Source organism: Parus major, chromosome 13 (assembly GCF_001522545.3).
Source record: "Parus major isolate Abel chromosome 13, Parus_major1.1, whole genome shotgun sequence".
Taxonomy (NCBI): Eukaryota; Metazoa; Chordata; class Aves; order Passeriformes; family Paridae; genus Parus; species Parus major.
In genome coordinates, this window is record NC_031782.1 from 10,076,172 (window position 1) to 10,092,474 (window position 16,303).

Sequence of the window (16,303 nt, forward strand, 5' to 3'; positions counted from 1 at the left end):
GAATGGGAGATTTTGGACAGGTCAGAGCTGGGAGCAGGCTAAGCAGAAAGGAGGCAGAAGAGCTAAAAAGTTCTTTATGGCAAATGATTTCTCTCTGAGGCCGCATAACTCAGCTAAAGCAAACATGTCAAAGGTGCTCACGAGCAATTCTGAAGACAATTTAATGGTGAACGGTGTTACAGAAAAATTCAAGGAGCAATGAATCATTCCTGCCTTCAGAGCTGCATTTGAATAGCTGGAAATAAGGTTGAGGATATAAGATAAGAAAAATAAAATTGCTGAACAGTTAGTAACTAAATCCTGTCTGTTCTGTACAAACCTGGTGTACCCCAACAGAATGAGGAGGGTGCTGGGCAACCCAGGTGATGGAGGCTGTCACCGCTCCCCGCTTCTGCAGCCACTTCCCATCACAACCAGAATGTTCTTCTAGTGCCAGGGGGGTTTATGTGACATAAGATTTACAAGCCTGAATGATAAAAAACAGCTTCCATAAATCATCTTCCTCTGCAGATGTAAAAGTTCCAAAATGCTGGTGTTGGGTTGGTGCACAAAGTACAACTGGCCACATTTTGTCAGCGTGTCTTGCTTTTCAATATGCTTTTTCATATGGTAGGCTGGGTGATTTGTTTTTCCCATTACTTTCAAGAATACAGCATTAGTAATTTTTTACTGGAATTCAAGTTTCTTGCAGAAGAGGCATCAAATCTCGACTTCAAAGTATTTTTGTTTAATTAAATTTCAGTTTTATATGTGGATTTTATCTCTGAACCTCAGAGGGACTTTAAGGAGGAATCCAAAATGCTTGTGGGTATTTGTGTGACCCCTGTTATCATGGTTCCAAGAATTCTTTTCAGACACCTTGTTCCTAGAACATCCTGGAGAGGTTTCATATGGGGGAAACTGAGGCAGAGTAGGGTTTAACTGTCTAGACAAAGATTAAATCTGCTTCTCCTGCTGTGACTAAAGCTTGACACTCTCTCTGGAGCTCTCTGCAGAGATTTCCACCACACTGAAGAAGCCACCTTAGTGGCTGTATTTGACGTTTCTTACTTTCTTTTTGGTCCCTTCCAAACTTTCTGTTGTCCACCTTGATTCCAGATCTTTTCCCAAGGTCCCAGTTGACTGCCCAGCATTGCCCTGGAGCTCTGATTAATTACCCACTTAAAGGGTCTTCTCTGCAGGGATTTCTGCAGATAAATATTTAAGCAGGACAAAACCTGTCCACAACAAACAATGCTGTGTTTTCTGTTGATAGCAGGAAAATAGAGATTTTCTTTAGGAACTGTACTTTGTCTTCTGCTTTCCCTGCACAGTCCTCTCCAGAAAGGTTATTGAATTACATTGTTCTTTGCTGTTCCTCTGCACATTCCTGACTGTCTCCTCAACTTCAGTCAGGTGGTCCTGAATAAGGGAGGGGCATGGTGAGAGTGCTGATGCTGAAGTTTTTTCTGACTAATGTATTTCAAAAATGCTAGATGTAGCTGGATAAATGTTGCTGCAGAGCAACCTTGCTGTAACCTTGCAGGATCCCCACTAGCCAAATTTGTACTGTTTGTGCCATCTCTAGATTGGTACATCATTGCAGCACACATTAAACCAGCCCCCTTCCAGGGCAGGACCAGCAGCACCTCAGGATGAGAAGAAATGCATCACAGATGGTTTGGGTGGGAAGGGTCCTCAAAGATCATCCAGCTCCAACCCCTCTGCCATGGCCAGAGACACTTTCCACTAGACCAGGTTACTCCAAGCCACATCCAACCTCAAGTATGTCAGGTTCTGTCTTGAAACTGCTATGAGTACAGGAGAGCAGAGTCCATGAATTTATTAAGCACCTTGAACATAGCTATAGTCAGGAAAGATGCAAAATCCAGATAATCACCACAGCTAAATTTGCAGTCATCCATAGAAAGCAATGAAAGCTCCATTAAAAACATTGCTAATGCTTATTTACAAGTCTGAAGGTGTTCTCTCCCTGATTTGGTTGTTTATGGACACCATAAATGTGGGAATATGAAAGAAATATGCATACCTAATTTTAAATGCTTGGGATTATTTTAAAAAACCCTTAATCTGAGGTTTAGAAGAAGTGCAAGGTTAGTTTCTAGGGTCCTTGTTTCCCGGTTCATCCATTTTTCCATATATCAGATTCATTCCGTAATGCTGGCCAGGAACCCAAAGGAAAATGGACATAGAGTGGAAGATTAGAGCAGTTTGATAAGGCTATTTTTGATGACTCAGGGGTTTTAATATGTGAATATTTCTTAAACCCAAACATCCCATGGCCTGACTTGTCTATATATTTGAAGTAATTTAACTACACATCTTAGTGGTTCCCACAAGTCATGTTGAACTTAATGTTCTGATAGTATTTCCATGATAAACCCTAGGACTTCATAGAGCATCCATAAAAATTCATTCCAGGGAGAAACTTCCTCCACCAGAAGCTATCTTCTTCTGCCTTAAAGCAGATATAAATCAGTACAGCTGCTGTAACTTAGAAAAGTTACAAAAATAAGTTTAGTGATTTCATATGTTTGTTTTGGTTCTGAAACTCTGAAATACTATAGTTTAAATATAGGCAGTGGCTTTCAAAGTCTCGTTGCTTTGACAGAATCTGCCTGTGCTAAAGAGTTCTCAGTCTCAATGCTAAGGAATTTCTGGATTTGGAGAAACTTTTTAACTTCTAAATATGCTGAAATAAACCTTTTGAAAGAGACAACTGTTGCTTTTGTAGCACTGAAACAGCTGATGCTGGTTGTGTCTTACAGTTCCAGTAGGATAGAAAATGTGAAACTCAGCAGCTGCAACACTTCACATCTGTCCCCAAAAACTCATAATGTTCTTTATTTTTGGTGGTGTCGGTGAAAGATTTTAATTCTGCTCTCCCACAGTTATTTGGAAAGAGGCAGAGGAGGACCTTGTAGTGTGATTAGGACTGTTTTTGAGAAAAAGAGACAAGTCTTTTCAGTCTCATTTAAAGTCATGTGTGAACAGGTTGCCCAGAGCAGCTGTGGCTGCCTCATCCCTGGAAGTGCTCAAGGCCAGGTTGGATGGGGCTGGGAACAACCCCAGGGTTGGAAGGTGTCCCAGCCCAGGGCAGGCAGGGTAGAATGAGATGAACTTTAAAGTCCCTTCCAACCAAAACCATTCTGTGATTCTGTGACTCCCTGAAGGAATTCTGAGAGCCTGTTAGACCAGTAGCAATTTTACTTTTCAGATTAATAAATTGGCTGGGGAAATGCATGGCTGCTACAACCTCAGCAGGACATTCTTGGTACAACATGGGAATATTTTATCAGGAATTAATCATATCAACATTGCTCTCAATCTGTGGGAAATAGGAATTCAATTTTTTTTTAAATGCTTTTATGTAAACTTTTCTCTAAAATAGACTGCTTATGCCTATTTACATAATGAATCCATCACTACCCTCAGGAGATTAGATAATTAAGCACTGAACAACTTACATATATTCATGTACTTTCAAGAATGAATTAATTATCCTTTCCTGCACAAACTCAATGTTCTCCCTCTGATTAGTAGCAGGAGGACAGAGATAGGATTTTGTGATGGAAAGTGTTGCTTGTTTTCTTTTTAAAAAAAAAGGAAAACAAATTGATCATTAGGATAAAGTACATAAAAAAGCTGTGTTTGGCTAAAAGTCAATATAAACAGTTTTTAGCAAATTTATTAGCTATGTGAATATGCTTGATACAAATTTGTATGAGAGAGCAAGACTTCTTTTCTTAAATATGTATGATATTTGTGAGGACTTTGTGTATAATTTAAAATTTAAGCAGCTGTTTGAACAGAATTTGGCTCTCCAGATGTGACATTTCCAGTGCAAGTAGCTCAGAATTGCTCACCTGAGGATTGTCTCAGTCAGTTATTGGGAGCAGATCACCAAGCCAGGTAGCGTGACCCAGAGTCCCAGGTGGGCTCAGAAGGGGATTGAGGCACCCTCCCAGACATGGCACCAGCCTCCAAATCTGAGGTTCAGGACATCTGAATCCATCCTCAGATGCTCTCAAATCCAGCTGCTGGAAATGATGCTCATCTTCCCTTGAGGCATTTCTTCACTCTTCCATAGGGGAACATGCAGGTCATTAATTAATAATATAAACTATTCTAGTAGCATGACTGGCTTTCCTCTAATTGGTGCTCAGAAAATTGAGGTTTTTTCACTGGGTGATAAGTAATCCTTTCACCTGACTCTGGGCAGGTGAGAAGATGTCAAATGTGTCTGGGTAAGATCAGCTTGTTGAACCTAATAACCAGCAAAATGTGATGGCATGGCAATGTTTCCCCTGGGGATAAAAACAGCCAGTGGGAGAGGCTGCCTGCAAAGGCATGCAAACCCAGGGCATTTTGTGTACTGAGGTTGTTATTATTTCATTTATTTGGTCTATAGAGTAGGGTAGAAACCAAATCAAATCATAATATGAGTAATTCATAAGCATAAATACAATGTTTTAGAGATTCAGACCCAGTGTGAATCACCCTTCATTGCTTTTAGCCTCTCCCTCCTGTGACTAACCAGGTGACATCCCATCCCAGTGTGTCCCCAACAGTATCACCAAAGTCCCTCCTTGGCTGACCAAACTACACCTGCAATTGCATGCTTAGAATTGTATCTCACATAGAACAGTTATTTTGAAATCAATTAGCTGCAGTTTGCTCGGCTTTCAGAGGGTCTAAAATTTCTCCAAACTCCATGCAAATACATCTCATCAAAATTACTAGAAAAGAGTAATTATAAAAGGTATACCCTGTTTTTAACTGTGTTCTATTAATCGTTTTTATTTTCTTGATTCAGTTAGCTCCTCACCTGAGACTGTGTTCAGCTAGAGAATTCTTATCTGTTGAAGCAAATGCTAGAATGACCTTCATGGCCACCAGGCAATAAACAGATTTTACTAACACAGTGCATAAACACAGCTGCAAAACTTGGGGAATTAGGTAGACACTAAAGTTTCCATCCCATTAAATCATCCCTGATTTGAACCATTGCTGGAGAAACACAATGTATTTAGGGCTGTGTTACCCATGCTTCACTTCACAAACAACAGGTCTCTCTGCATTAATTTGGGGGCAAGAATCGGTGCTGGAGACTTTCTTTGAAAGTCATTCTTCTGTTGAACATCAAACAAGGCTGTTTTGGTTCGTTGTCTCCCTACTGAGGATGAGTTATGTAATTTCAAAAGTATTGCCTTGTCTCATAAGCAGGATCTAAGCAATAGAACAAGAGTAGATTAAATATTATGGGGAAATTCTTCCCTGTGAGGGTGGTTAGGCCCTGGCACAGGATTCCCGAAGAAGGTGTGGATGTCCCATCCCTGGAAATGTTCCAGACCAGGCTGAATGGGGCAATGAGCAACCTGGTCTAGTGGAATGTGTCCCTGACCAGAGCAAGGGATTGGAGTGAGATGATCTTCCAACCCAAACCATTCTGCTATTCTCTGTTTCAGCAAGGCAGGATATCCATGAACAACTACAGCAATGATTAAAGGTGGCAGCACTGCATTAAAATGTGCATTTTCTTTAGATTTAAGGGGAGAGGTCTAATTAATGACATTAAGCATTATTTAAAGTGTGAAATCTGTTTCTGTAGGTAGTGCAGCATGAGCAAAGGCAGGTGCCCAACACCGCTGTGTAAGTTATCTCCATGCCACGCTACATCAATGAGGTTTTCTCCATAGATGTTCGTTCCAGGTTGCTCCCTGTAATGACCTCAATTATACATGTCTTCATTGTGAAATTATGATTGCCTTTGGTGGGCTGCAAATGACAGCAGAGAAAAAGATCTCCATGATAAACCAGCACAACAGGTAATATCTGCTGCATTAGTATGCAGAGCTTGTGAAGGTGCAGTGTAACTCCAGCTCAGCACCTTAAATCACACTGGAGAGGAGGAGGGACAAAGGAAAATGTTCAGCAATATCTTGACACTTTTTTATAAGGAAAAGAATTACTAAGATTTTACATTCTTGCATGTCACTGTGGGACCTAGTACTGCAAGAAATTTAATATAAGAACATCAAGATGGTGACAGCTGGGTCACTAAAGGTGCTCAGTGCATCAGGCTGAATATCATACCAGGCAGGAAAGGTGGAAGAGACTGGACAAGAGTGGTCCCTTCCCTGAATAAACCCCTTAGCACTAACCCTCAGCACACAGGGAGGGATCCCTTACCCTCCTGAATAAGGCAGATGGGTCTGAAGATGGCACTGCCCTAATTCCTGAACCACACAGTATTCAGGCTGCTACCATCACCAGTGGAGAGTTTGTGGTGTCCTGGTTGCCTTTCACTGACCTTGATTTTGTTCCACATTTGGTGTCTTTCGTCTGTGTGATCAGGGATTAGTCCTGGTCCTCTGATGCACAGGCACATGCTTACACCAAATCATTTTTAAAGAATTTTTTTACAAAGGTTTTACCCTGTCTGGAACCATTAAAAGCTGAGTGAAGAATGATAGCATCCCATTCTCTGATGATAATAAATCTCTCTGATGGCAGAATAGCTGGCAGGAACTTCTTACCAACTGGAATAAGCTGAGGAGGTAGTTCAGCTGAAATCCCAAGGAAGAGTATCAGATTTGACACAACTTGATAACTATGGTCAGCAAGGATTGATTGAACTGTTTGAACCTGTGGAATGTAGAAAAATGGTTTGCATGCATCATCCTGTAGGATTTCCAAATTAGCATAACATTGCTTGATTTTAGGACCAAATTCCATTCCAGCTTGGGTTCTTCTGCAAATGAGTGCCCCTTGAATATTGCCTATTTGTTCTGTTCAGTTTTATACCCATTGTAAAAATCCTTTTATCTCCTAAAGGTTTTGAAAAATAAAATGAATAGTGTTCAATACTTAATCTAGAAGCTCTACACAAAATCATTATGGTGACTTGAATAATTTTTACACATAAACCAACAGCAGCAGTGTCTAGGTTCCATAACTTAATACAATATTGAGTCTTTTAAAAGAGTTTTAAAAAGCTCAGCCCTCACATCATTTTAGGGCATCCCCAATACACCTGCTATCTTTTCTGTTGAAAACAAAAAAGCAATAACTGAAACCACACAAAATAATTCTGTATTAGTAGAAAGGCTTTTAGATGTTAATAAGGGTACCTCAAATGCACTGGTAATAAGATGCTGTCAAATATACTCCATAGAAATACTCTAATGTTTGTATTGTTAAAGTGGTATGTACTAATTACATGCTTTAACATAAAAAAACTGATATATTGGCCTCATATGGTTCATCCAAGAGTGGCAGCTATGCAAGGTGTCTTCTTAATTAAAAGTTAATGTATTTTTCAATACTGTGCTTCTAAAAAGAAAAAGCCGAAGTATCTTTAGCAATTGTTTGTAAGATGGGCAGAAAGCCTTAAATTCCACTGCAAGAGACCACTGAAAAAATGTTGCTGAAGAAGGAGCTTATGGAAGCCCAGCATGAGCCAGGGAACTCAAGACATCATGAAAAACAGCAGAGGGAATTAAGAAAAACAGCAGTAAGATGAAAAAACCATTCTCTTGTAAATGAATGGCCCTCTTTTCATTTCTCCTCAAGAAGAGATGTCCTCATTAGCCCTGCTGCATGCTACAAATTACTGTAATTATCAGTTCTTTATCCTGTCAAGTGCACTCCAAATATTTTTTCATTAAAAGAAGCTCTTCATTATGTAGAAAATAACTACATTATTAGCCACTATGTGCTGCTTCAGGCAGCTGGATAAGGGTAGTGGGATGGACTCTCCATCCCTGGAAGTGTTCAAGGCCAGGCTGGACGGGGCTTGGAGCAGCCTGGTCTAGTGAAAAGTCCTGTCCCTGCCCATGGCAGGGATTGCAAAGATGGTCATTAATGTCCATTCCAACCCAAACCATTCAGTGTTTCCCTGGGACATCTCTATTCCTAGCCTGGCCCACTGCCCCTGAGTTGCCACATCCCTGATTTCTTCCAGCAGGTACCTGAAGGCAGTGTGGTTGAGACATGTGTTAGGTCTTCCCAGCTTAGTTGCTAACCTGCTCATTGATCTTGAATGGGTAATGTTCTCCTTCCCAATATTCCTTCATCTCCCCTTTTGATTTTTAAGGTTTGATGGTCAGATGTGTCAGTCTTCTCATATAATGCCTCTGAGAGCCACCACAACACAAATAGTAGCACTACATTGGTCAAACATTCCTAATTTTGATCAACCATTTATCAAAACTATATATTAAAACAGCTTGTGCTCTTCCTGAAATAGCACTGGGAGTTTTAAGTGGGAGAGATGCTCACTGCTGGCAGATGCACCGATGCTGTATGGACCCTGCAGCCCAAGTCAGCCTCAGATCCACAGGGGTGAATACACTTTGTGACACATTAGCTTCTCACTTGGGTGGAAGAAGCAGAAGAGGAGGAGTGCTGAGCTGTTGGAGTATGTTTTCACAAGCAGATTTTGCACTAATTCTTCACAATCAGTTGCTATACCAGGGCACTGAGTCTGCCCAGGCTGCCCAAGGCTACTTAAATAGACTGAGTATTTTAGTGACAGATTTAAGAGGTTTGCTACTCAAGAGATGTTAAAACAATTTTTCAATTAGACAGTATGTGAAAAAGTGGAAAATTGTGCTTGCAAATGTCGATACTGTTTTTTTTTTCATTTTTATTCCATGCAAGTGACATTCAGATCTTGTGTGGGATGTAATGACAGAGTTGTGAGGTAGATGGACAGGATGAAGAGTAACTTCAGCAGTTGATGGGACAAAGTAACCTGACCCTTGTATGTCATTTTATAGTGTCAGCACTGCTTGAAGTAGTTTTTCCCAAAGCACATGAGGTGCACCTTGGGTGAGGCAGCATCAGTCTCTTTCATCTGTGTTTTGTTGCTGTTGTTGCCAGTGGACATGAGAAAGGAGGAGACTTGGTGCTGGGAGAGGCTCTTTCATTCCCCAGCCCAGGTTTTGAAGCTGGCTGAAGCAAAGTAACACCAGCTGTGAACATTCCCTGTTCCTCTCAATGGCCCATTACCTTCAAAGACCAATTCTCATCATTTACATGCAATGTAGTTTTCTTATTGCAGAGCTTGGAAATGAGGGAAAGCAAAAGCCATCATGTGAATTGCAAAGCTGTGGCTACAGGAGCTTGGACAATGTGGCCTGACTGCCCAGTCACTGTCTCACTGCTGCCAAAATGCTCCATAATGGCATCCTGCACCCAGGGTGGTTCTGGAATCAGGTCTGACCTTTCTGTGTGACCACAAGTGCCAAAGATGCAGCCATATCTCATGTCATTGGCCAGAAGGAAACAATGTGCCATAGTGTGGTCTCAGAGAGGTGGTGGTGAGGGTTTACCTAAGGTCTGCTGCCTCAGGAGTTTCTTTTATGTGGCACACCTAAGTCAAAATTACTGGGGTTTTTATTTAAATAAAATATTAGAAAGCTATTATTTTTTAGGACATCTGTAGCTCAGATGCCATATGTGGCTGTGATTGGTAAACAAGTCATGCTTGGTGACTTCCAGTGTTTGGGCAATTTGAAACTAGGTTTATCTATATTTCAGTGGCAGCAGTCTGACCTTAATCATTCTTATTCAAAGAACAATCACAACTCCTTCTTTTGCCTTTTCAAGGGACTTAGAGAGGAGTGATCTAGAGAAACAAGCCCCAGATGATCTCAAGCCAAGAGAGCCTTTATCCTCCTGTTGTTGACTGCTTTGTACAAACTACTGCAGCCAGGCTGGCCAGCTGACCATCTTAGTGCCCTCATGCCACAGCTGTGTCAGGAAAGGGATACAGAGAGTTTGATTGAGACAGATTCAATTTGTCTTTTGCTTGGCTTTATTGTTTTGTTTTTTTGTACAGTGTAGGTAAACCCATCTCCTTGCAAAATCCTCCAAAGGTATTCCCAGAATGAGAAAGGAAGTCAGGGGAGAAGAGGAGCAGCTCCCCTGTGTGGTATTTGATGTTATCCCTGTTGTTTTGCCCCTGCAGAGGTGGTTCAGCTGAGCCTGCCAGAGGACCAGAGGGTCACTGTGACCACCATCACGGTTGGCCTCAGCACCGTCCTGACCTGCAGCATCCGTGGGGCGCTGCGACCTCCCATCATTTGGAAACGCAATGGTGTCGTCCTCAACTTCCTCGACCTCGAGGACATCAACGTACGTCCTGAGCCACTCCTGTCATTGTCTGATGAGGACGTTGAGTATGACCTCATTTAACATGTGGTAGTTGTAAGGGTGCAACTTTTATCTTATTATTATGGAAAGTGGAAGCGGGTGTGATAGAGTGGATGTGAATATGTCTCAGGAATAAAAGCAAAGCAGCATATATGCAGGGGGGAGCAGGAGTACCTGGAATATATTATATGAAATGATGCTTCTTTCATTGGTGCAACCTGTGCTCCAGAGACCTCAAAACTCAGGAGAAATCAGCTCTACAGACCATTCACTCCTCAGGGGTGTCTCTCCCAGTACAATGAAACCAGTTCATCAAGAGCATGAAACAAAGCATTTATGGTTGGCTATGAATCTCTACCCTCTTTAAACCAAATAATCCGTTTTTATCTCTGATCCTCATGTTTCACTTGCCTTTGAATCAATTCTCCTCTCATTCCTTGGCTGTTATTACTGACAAGCAGTTTAAAAATGGGATTATTCAGCAGGGTGTGGCAATGCCCTCACAGGAAGGAAGATGAATCTCTTTTAATTCACAGTGCTGGTCTGATCTGTGAGTCATAGTTGGTAGTAAAGACAATACCTGAATGATGGTATAAATGTACTCATTTATTTAATAATATTTAATTATGGAGAGAGTGGAAAGTAGTATACAAAAAACATGGTCTGTATTTCATTTCTCTTTGCATTAAAGTACATGGTAAATCAGACTTTATTTTAATTACACTACAGCAAGAGTTGATTTATATTTTTGTTCAGTTTTTGTTAATTTGATAGCCACTCAGTGCAGAGTTCTTCCAGTCAATACTATAGCTCCCTAAATTTTTGTGTATGCAGGATTGCTGAAATGGGAAACATCTTTGGTTTATTCTTCTGCAGTAAAATATGAAAATTGCAGCACATGGGAAGAAATACACACAGCATCTCAGTACTTTATTTGTTGACTCTTTCTTAGCAGGAAAATCATGTACACCATGTATAGGTAATTACTGTGTGCACAAATTCAGTAATTAAAACCATCTAAGCATCCTTTTCATCTCAGCAAGTAGTATCCTTTTAAAATCATTTGTATTTCTTGTCAGCCCTTCAAGCTTGACATGGAAATGCAGCAGAGCCTCTGAAGGTTCAAGAGCAGTCTCAGGAATTTTTGGCCAAAAATAATGAAAATTCCAGCTGTTTAGCTTACATTTATGAAATTTTGATTATGACTACATTAATCTTAAAGAATTAAAGTTTCTGTGTGAACTGGACACAAAATGACAGTCCAGGAATCTGAGTAGAAAACACATTATTGAAGCACTGATGGCACTTGGCTCTGAGGGTTAATTTGCAAATCCTACTATTTTAAACAGAATGTTGAATACATTTTCAGACTGAAATGCCAGTTCCTCACATAATTCAGCACTGGCCCAAGTGGATTTCTGGTTTGATTATAAGTAATTCTGTTTCTCATTGATGATTCTGTGTTAAGAGGCAGAGTTATGTCCTTGCACATGAGCTGACTGGTTCCTGAATGATTCAACACTCCCGTGGAGTGTAATACATCAGGAAAACATGACTTTTTGATCTGTTTCAACTAGTATATCACTGAAAAACTATATCAGAAGAGCAGTCTGATATTCTTACAAGGAGAAAAAACAGTTTATGCTTCAATTTTAATGTGTCACATATCAGTTTATGACCTCCTATCACCTTGTCATACAACACGTCTTGAGAAGAAAAAAGGGAACATCAACTTTTCTAGTCTAATGAACACCTCCACAACTTTTTAATCTTTAATTACACTGTTTAATTTTTTTTTATGTTCTGTGTATACACTGCTGTCTGTATTCTGGTCTGATTGTTTGAGGAGACACGTTTTGGGGATTGCCATTTTTTATTTTCCCTCTTCCATGGTGGGTGTTACGTAGGATGCTTCAGCTCACACATGTCTACTCTCTGGCCACTGAGGATGAGCACCTGCATGTGTGATGGTGGCAGCAGGAGCAGTTCTTCAGCTGCTAAATGCAGCCTTTTATTTATCATAGAACCACAGAATTGTTTGGGTTGGAAGGGACTTTGAAGCTCATCTTGTTCAAACGACCCTGCCATGGCCAGGGACACCTTCCTCTAGACCAGGTTGCAAAAAACTTCCAGCCTGTCCTTGGACACTTCCAGGAACAGGGCATCTACAGCTTTTATGGGAGTCATGTGTCAGTGCCTCACCACCGTCACAGGGAGGATATTTTCCCCAATATCCAATCTTTTCATCCATTCTCCATTGTCCTGTCACTACATGCCCTTGTTTAAAAGTCCCTTTCCAGCTTTCTTGTAGGTTCCCTTCAGGTACTGGAAGTACACAATTAGGTCACCCTTAATCCTTTTGTTTTCCAGGCTGAAGAATCCCAATTCTCTCAGCCTTTCCTTATAGCAGAGATGCTCCATCCCTCTAATCATCATGGTCTTTTCTTTCTAATAGCTCAGGTCAGGGGATGACAGCAGACAGTTCAAAGCTTCAGCTTTACGTGGGTACAGAGACTCACATTAAACAATAATCTATTTAAAGGCATTGACAGCAGAAAGTAAAGGCAGTGTGCTTCTTAATGTACTTGAAGCCAGTTAATTAAATTACTTCAGTTTTCCTTTAGTACGCCTCAAGCAGAAACTCGATTGCATTTCTGCTTTTCACAATAAGGTTGGCAATTTGGCTAATTGGAAGTGCAACAGGAGATTAATTGTACCTTTTTAACTTCAAGAAAATTCTCCCTGCTCTTGGCACATTTCTAATCACATACAGACCTACAGGATAGTCACACACTTGGAAAAATCCTGGTATTATATTCCAATTAAACTCCTTCTCTTCTAAATGCTAATTCGAGAAATCAAATGAAATTAGAATCGTCTGAAAAAAACAGGATCCTGCCAGCTAGGTGTGAGAGCAGCAGAGGAAAGGCACTGTTGAAGTGTCCTTTGTTACTTTACTTTCTCCAGATTCATGACAAATGTGATCTCAGAAGGTGACCAGTGTCCCAGGGTAATACTGGGAGGGACAAAGACAGGCAACAAAAACCTAGATAATCCTAAATTTGCACAGAACTGAAAGATTGAAGATTACTATAAAGCCTAGTTTAACTGCATTAGTTAAATCACTTTTATGTGATGTCTTGATTGGCAACAAAATATTTATAATTTTTCATTGCTCTCTTAATCAGAAGCTTTCATAAGCAACTAGTACTAATTTGTCATGTGCTGTCTGTGGGAGCTCTGTTAATGAGTTGTCACATAGCTATTGCAAAAGAGCCATCCTAATGGTACATGTAATTAAACAGCAAACATTTAAGATTGCTTTTAGCATAAAAATATTATTTCTCCATAAATTACCCATCCATATTATTTATCCATTAGAAGTCCCTTTGCAGTTCCGCTTTAATAAAGTCATATACACTTTTATCATCCAGAAAATAACTGTAATGTAGCTGAAACTGATGAAATTGTTATAGCTATAAATTGATTCCTGACTACAAAAGTGAAGTGGTTAAAATGTGTCATGATTCAAAATAATATACTTCTACCTCCTAGGAGCAGGTGATATGTTTTCTCAAGTATGTGATTATGAAAGCATTCCTCAATTTGAAAATAAAATAAACTCCTCATGGAGTCAAATGCATATAATATTTATAGGGTATTGTTTCACATGACTTGACATTATCTCCAGAGAAATATGTGTAAATTGATAAAATTTATAAATATAAGTTGCTCCTTCAGAAGCATGGTGAAAAAGATTACCATAAGAAAAAAATAAGGTGTAGAGATAGATAAGAATTTGTTGAGTTACCAAGTGTAATGCAGGTAGCTATAGCCTAAGCTCATTAGTGTCTTCCATTAGTCATTTTGTTTTAATCTGTACACTTTAACTCATACTGGCGTTGGATCATTAGTTCAAAAATAGGCATTACATAACAAATTATGTAAATACAGAGTTCTTAATTTCTGCTGATGTCAGGTAGGGTGGCACCTTGTTCTCTCAAAACATCCCATCCAGAGACAAGCAAGGAGTTCCAGACCACAGCCTTGATTATTCATATTCTCCATCCACCTGAGAAATCACCTCCATGTACATCTCACGGCCCTTACAAGAGCTGTGCCTACCTGTCTTGATACATATTTCATGTATATTCATGAAAATGTATAATATTTTCCATGTATAATATTTGAAACCCAAAGCAAACAGCCAACCTTTAAAGAGCAAGTCACTGGGATTAGTTTTCTCATTAAAATAGTCTGTATGAAGACAATGTATTTATGTTGATGTTTTAAATGTAGATTCACTATTGAATAATAAAAAGGTCATGTATGAATAACCCCATTAGTTCCCTGCTAATAGAATTTGGGCCATTAAAATTATCAAACCCTGGGCCATCCTAGATACTGCAGTGATGGGAGCAAGTAACAAAAGGTTGCATATTTAGAACCAAGTTTTTTCTCTCTCAATTCAAAGTTTACAAAATTCCTTATAGTTTCTTAAGGAATTTGCAGGCTCTAAAACAGAGATAAAGTGCAAAATTACTACTGACAGTATATTCTGAATATATAGTCTCACATTTTGTCATAATGAAGATTACAGAAATTGTATCCACTTGAATTTTTAGAGGAATGTGCCTACTATTCATTTTCTTTGTCATGTTATTGCTGAGCTTCTCAGGATGTAAAACTCAGCCATTTTTTAGTTGTATTATAATTACACAACAATCTAAAAAGTTAATTTCCATATTTTCAAGGCAAAAAATTTTTTGACTCACCAGCAGTCTTACATTGTGTTACTTTCTTTGAGCAGAAAAACAAGACAAGATAAATTAATGCCCCATCAGGCTGTGTTTGCAATAGTATTCTGGCATTTGCTTAAGGCTGAATTTCTTTCCATGTAAATGACTAAAGTGATGTGTAAAACCAAGAACAAATAATATTAATGAAGCGTAAGTTTTCAGCTTGTCTCTAGAAATGAATTATTAAAAGCATCAAAGAAAGTGATTTAAGGACCCATGATTAATTCAGTTTTTATTATTTTTAGATGAATCAGTCATGAATCTATTGTAAAAAAAAGATCAGAGACATTTTGTTAGTGAGGAGAAATCATTTCCAAAGTGATAGCTATTGTTGCAGATTTTGCATAATAATAATTTGTTAAATGCTTGGGTACATGTTGTTTTAAAATCCTGTAAACATTATCAGAGAGAGATTTCTAGGACACTGAGGATCAGGCAAGCTCTTTTAGTGTAAACCAGTTAATGTTAGTTGCTTTGCTGGTGATTGTGACATCAGGATGGTGTTTTTCTTCATCTGGAAGTGTTTAATGCCAGCTGGATGGGGCTTGGAGCAATCTGATCTATTGGAAATTGTCCCTGCCCATGGCAGGGAGGTGGGGCAAGATGAGACTTAAGGTCCTTTCCAACCCAAACTATTCTGGGGTTTCAGTGGAAAACTGGTGACACCAGCAAGCCCCTTTGCCAGGACTGATTTTGTCAGTAGGGACTGAAACCACATGGACAAGGTCTCCAGCCTCCTTGGGCTTGGGAAAGGGCTGAAATTGAAGGGGTTAAAAATGAAGTGAATTATTATTATTAGTGGTAGGACTAATAATAGTATTTGGAAAGCAAATCTCCTAAGAGAAGAACCACCAGGGAACTTCATTCCCTCTGCCATTATTTCTGCTCTGAACACTTTTAAACTATCATGGTGAGAGGGTATCAACTGTCTTGAGGGCTCTCCCCCGCCTAGTATTTATTAGGAACATTCAATATCTAACTTGGATGGTTTAAAATCACTGTGTGGGTTTAAATGGCACGAGCAAGGGAGTGTGTAACCCATGCTGCCATAGTGTGGGGTGACTGCCAGTGTGCCCTCCCTGAGAGCTGGGGATGTGGGGGCATCTCTGGCTTCATGTCACTGGGATTGGCTTTTCTGTTTCTTCTTCCTGTTTATGGTTCAAAGTCAAGTTTGAGGTTTTTTCTCAAGCAACTGGAAGTTAACCTAAAAAATAACAAGTGTCTGTGCTCATTCCTTCTCAAACTTCCTGAAAACCAAGAAACTCAGACAAAAAATTCAAAGGTTTTATATGTTGGAACAACCCCAAGACAGGTTGGAAAGCTTCATGAAAATGCATCTGGAA

General features: G+C 39.7%; 1 protein-coding gene across 3 annotated transcripts in view; it reads left to right on the forward strand.

Annotated features, from left to right (window-relative positions):
• Positions 1-16,303, forward strand: part of FSTL4 (follistatin like 4) — a 198,008-nt gene that overhangs the window by 148,948 nt on the left and 32,757 nt on the right. For all 3 annotated transcript variants that reach the window (XM_015642031.1, XM_033517683.1, XM_015642035.1), the window contains one exon: positions 9,977-10,143. In XM_015642031.1, the coding sequence (XP_015497517.1) occupies positions 9,977-10,143 (167 nt within the window). The remainder of the gene's footprint in view (positions 1-9,976; positions 10,144-16,303) is intronic.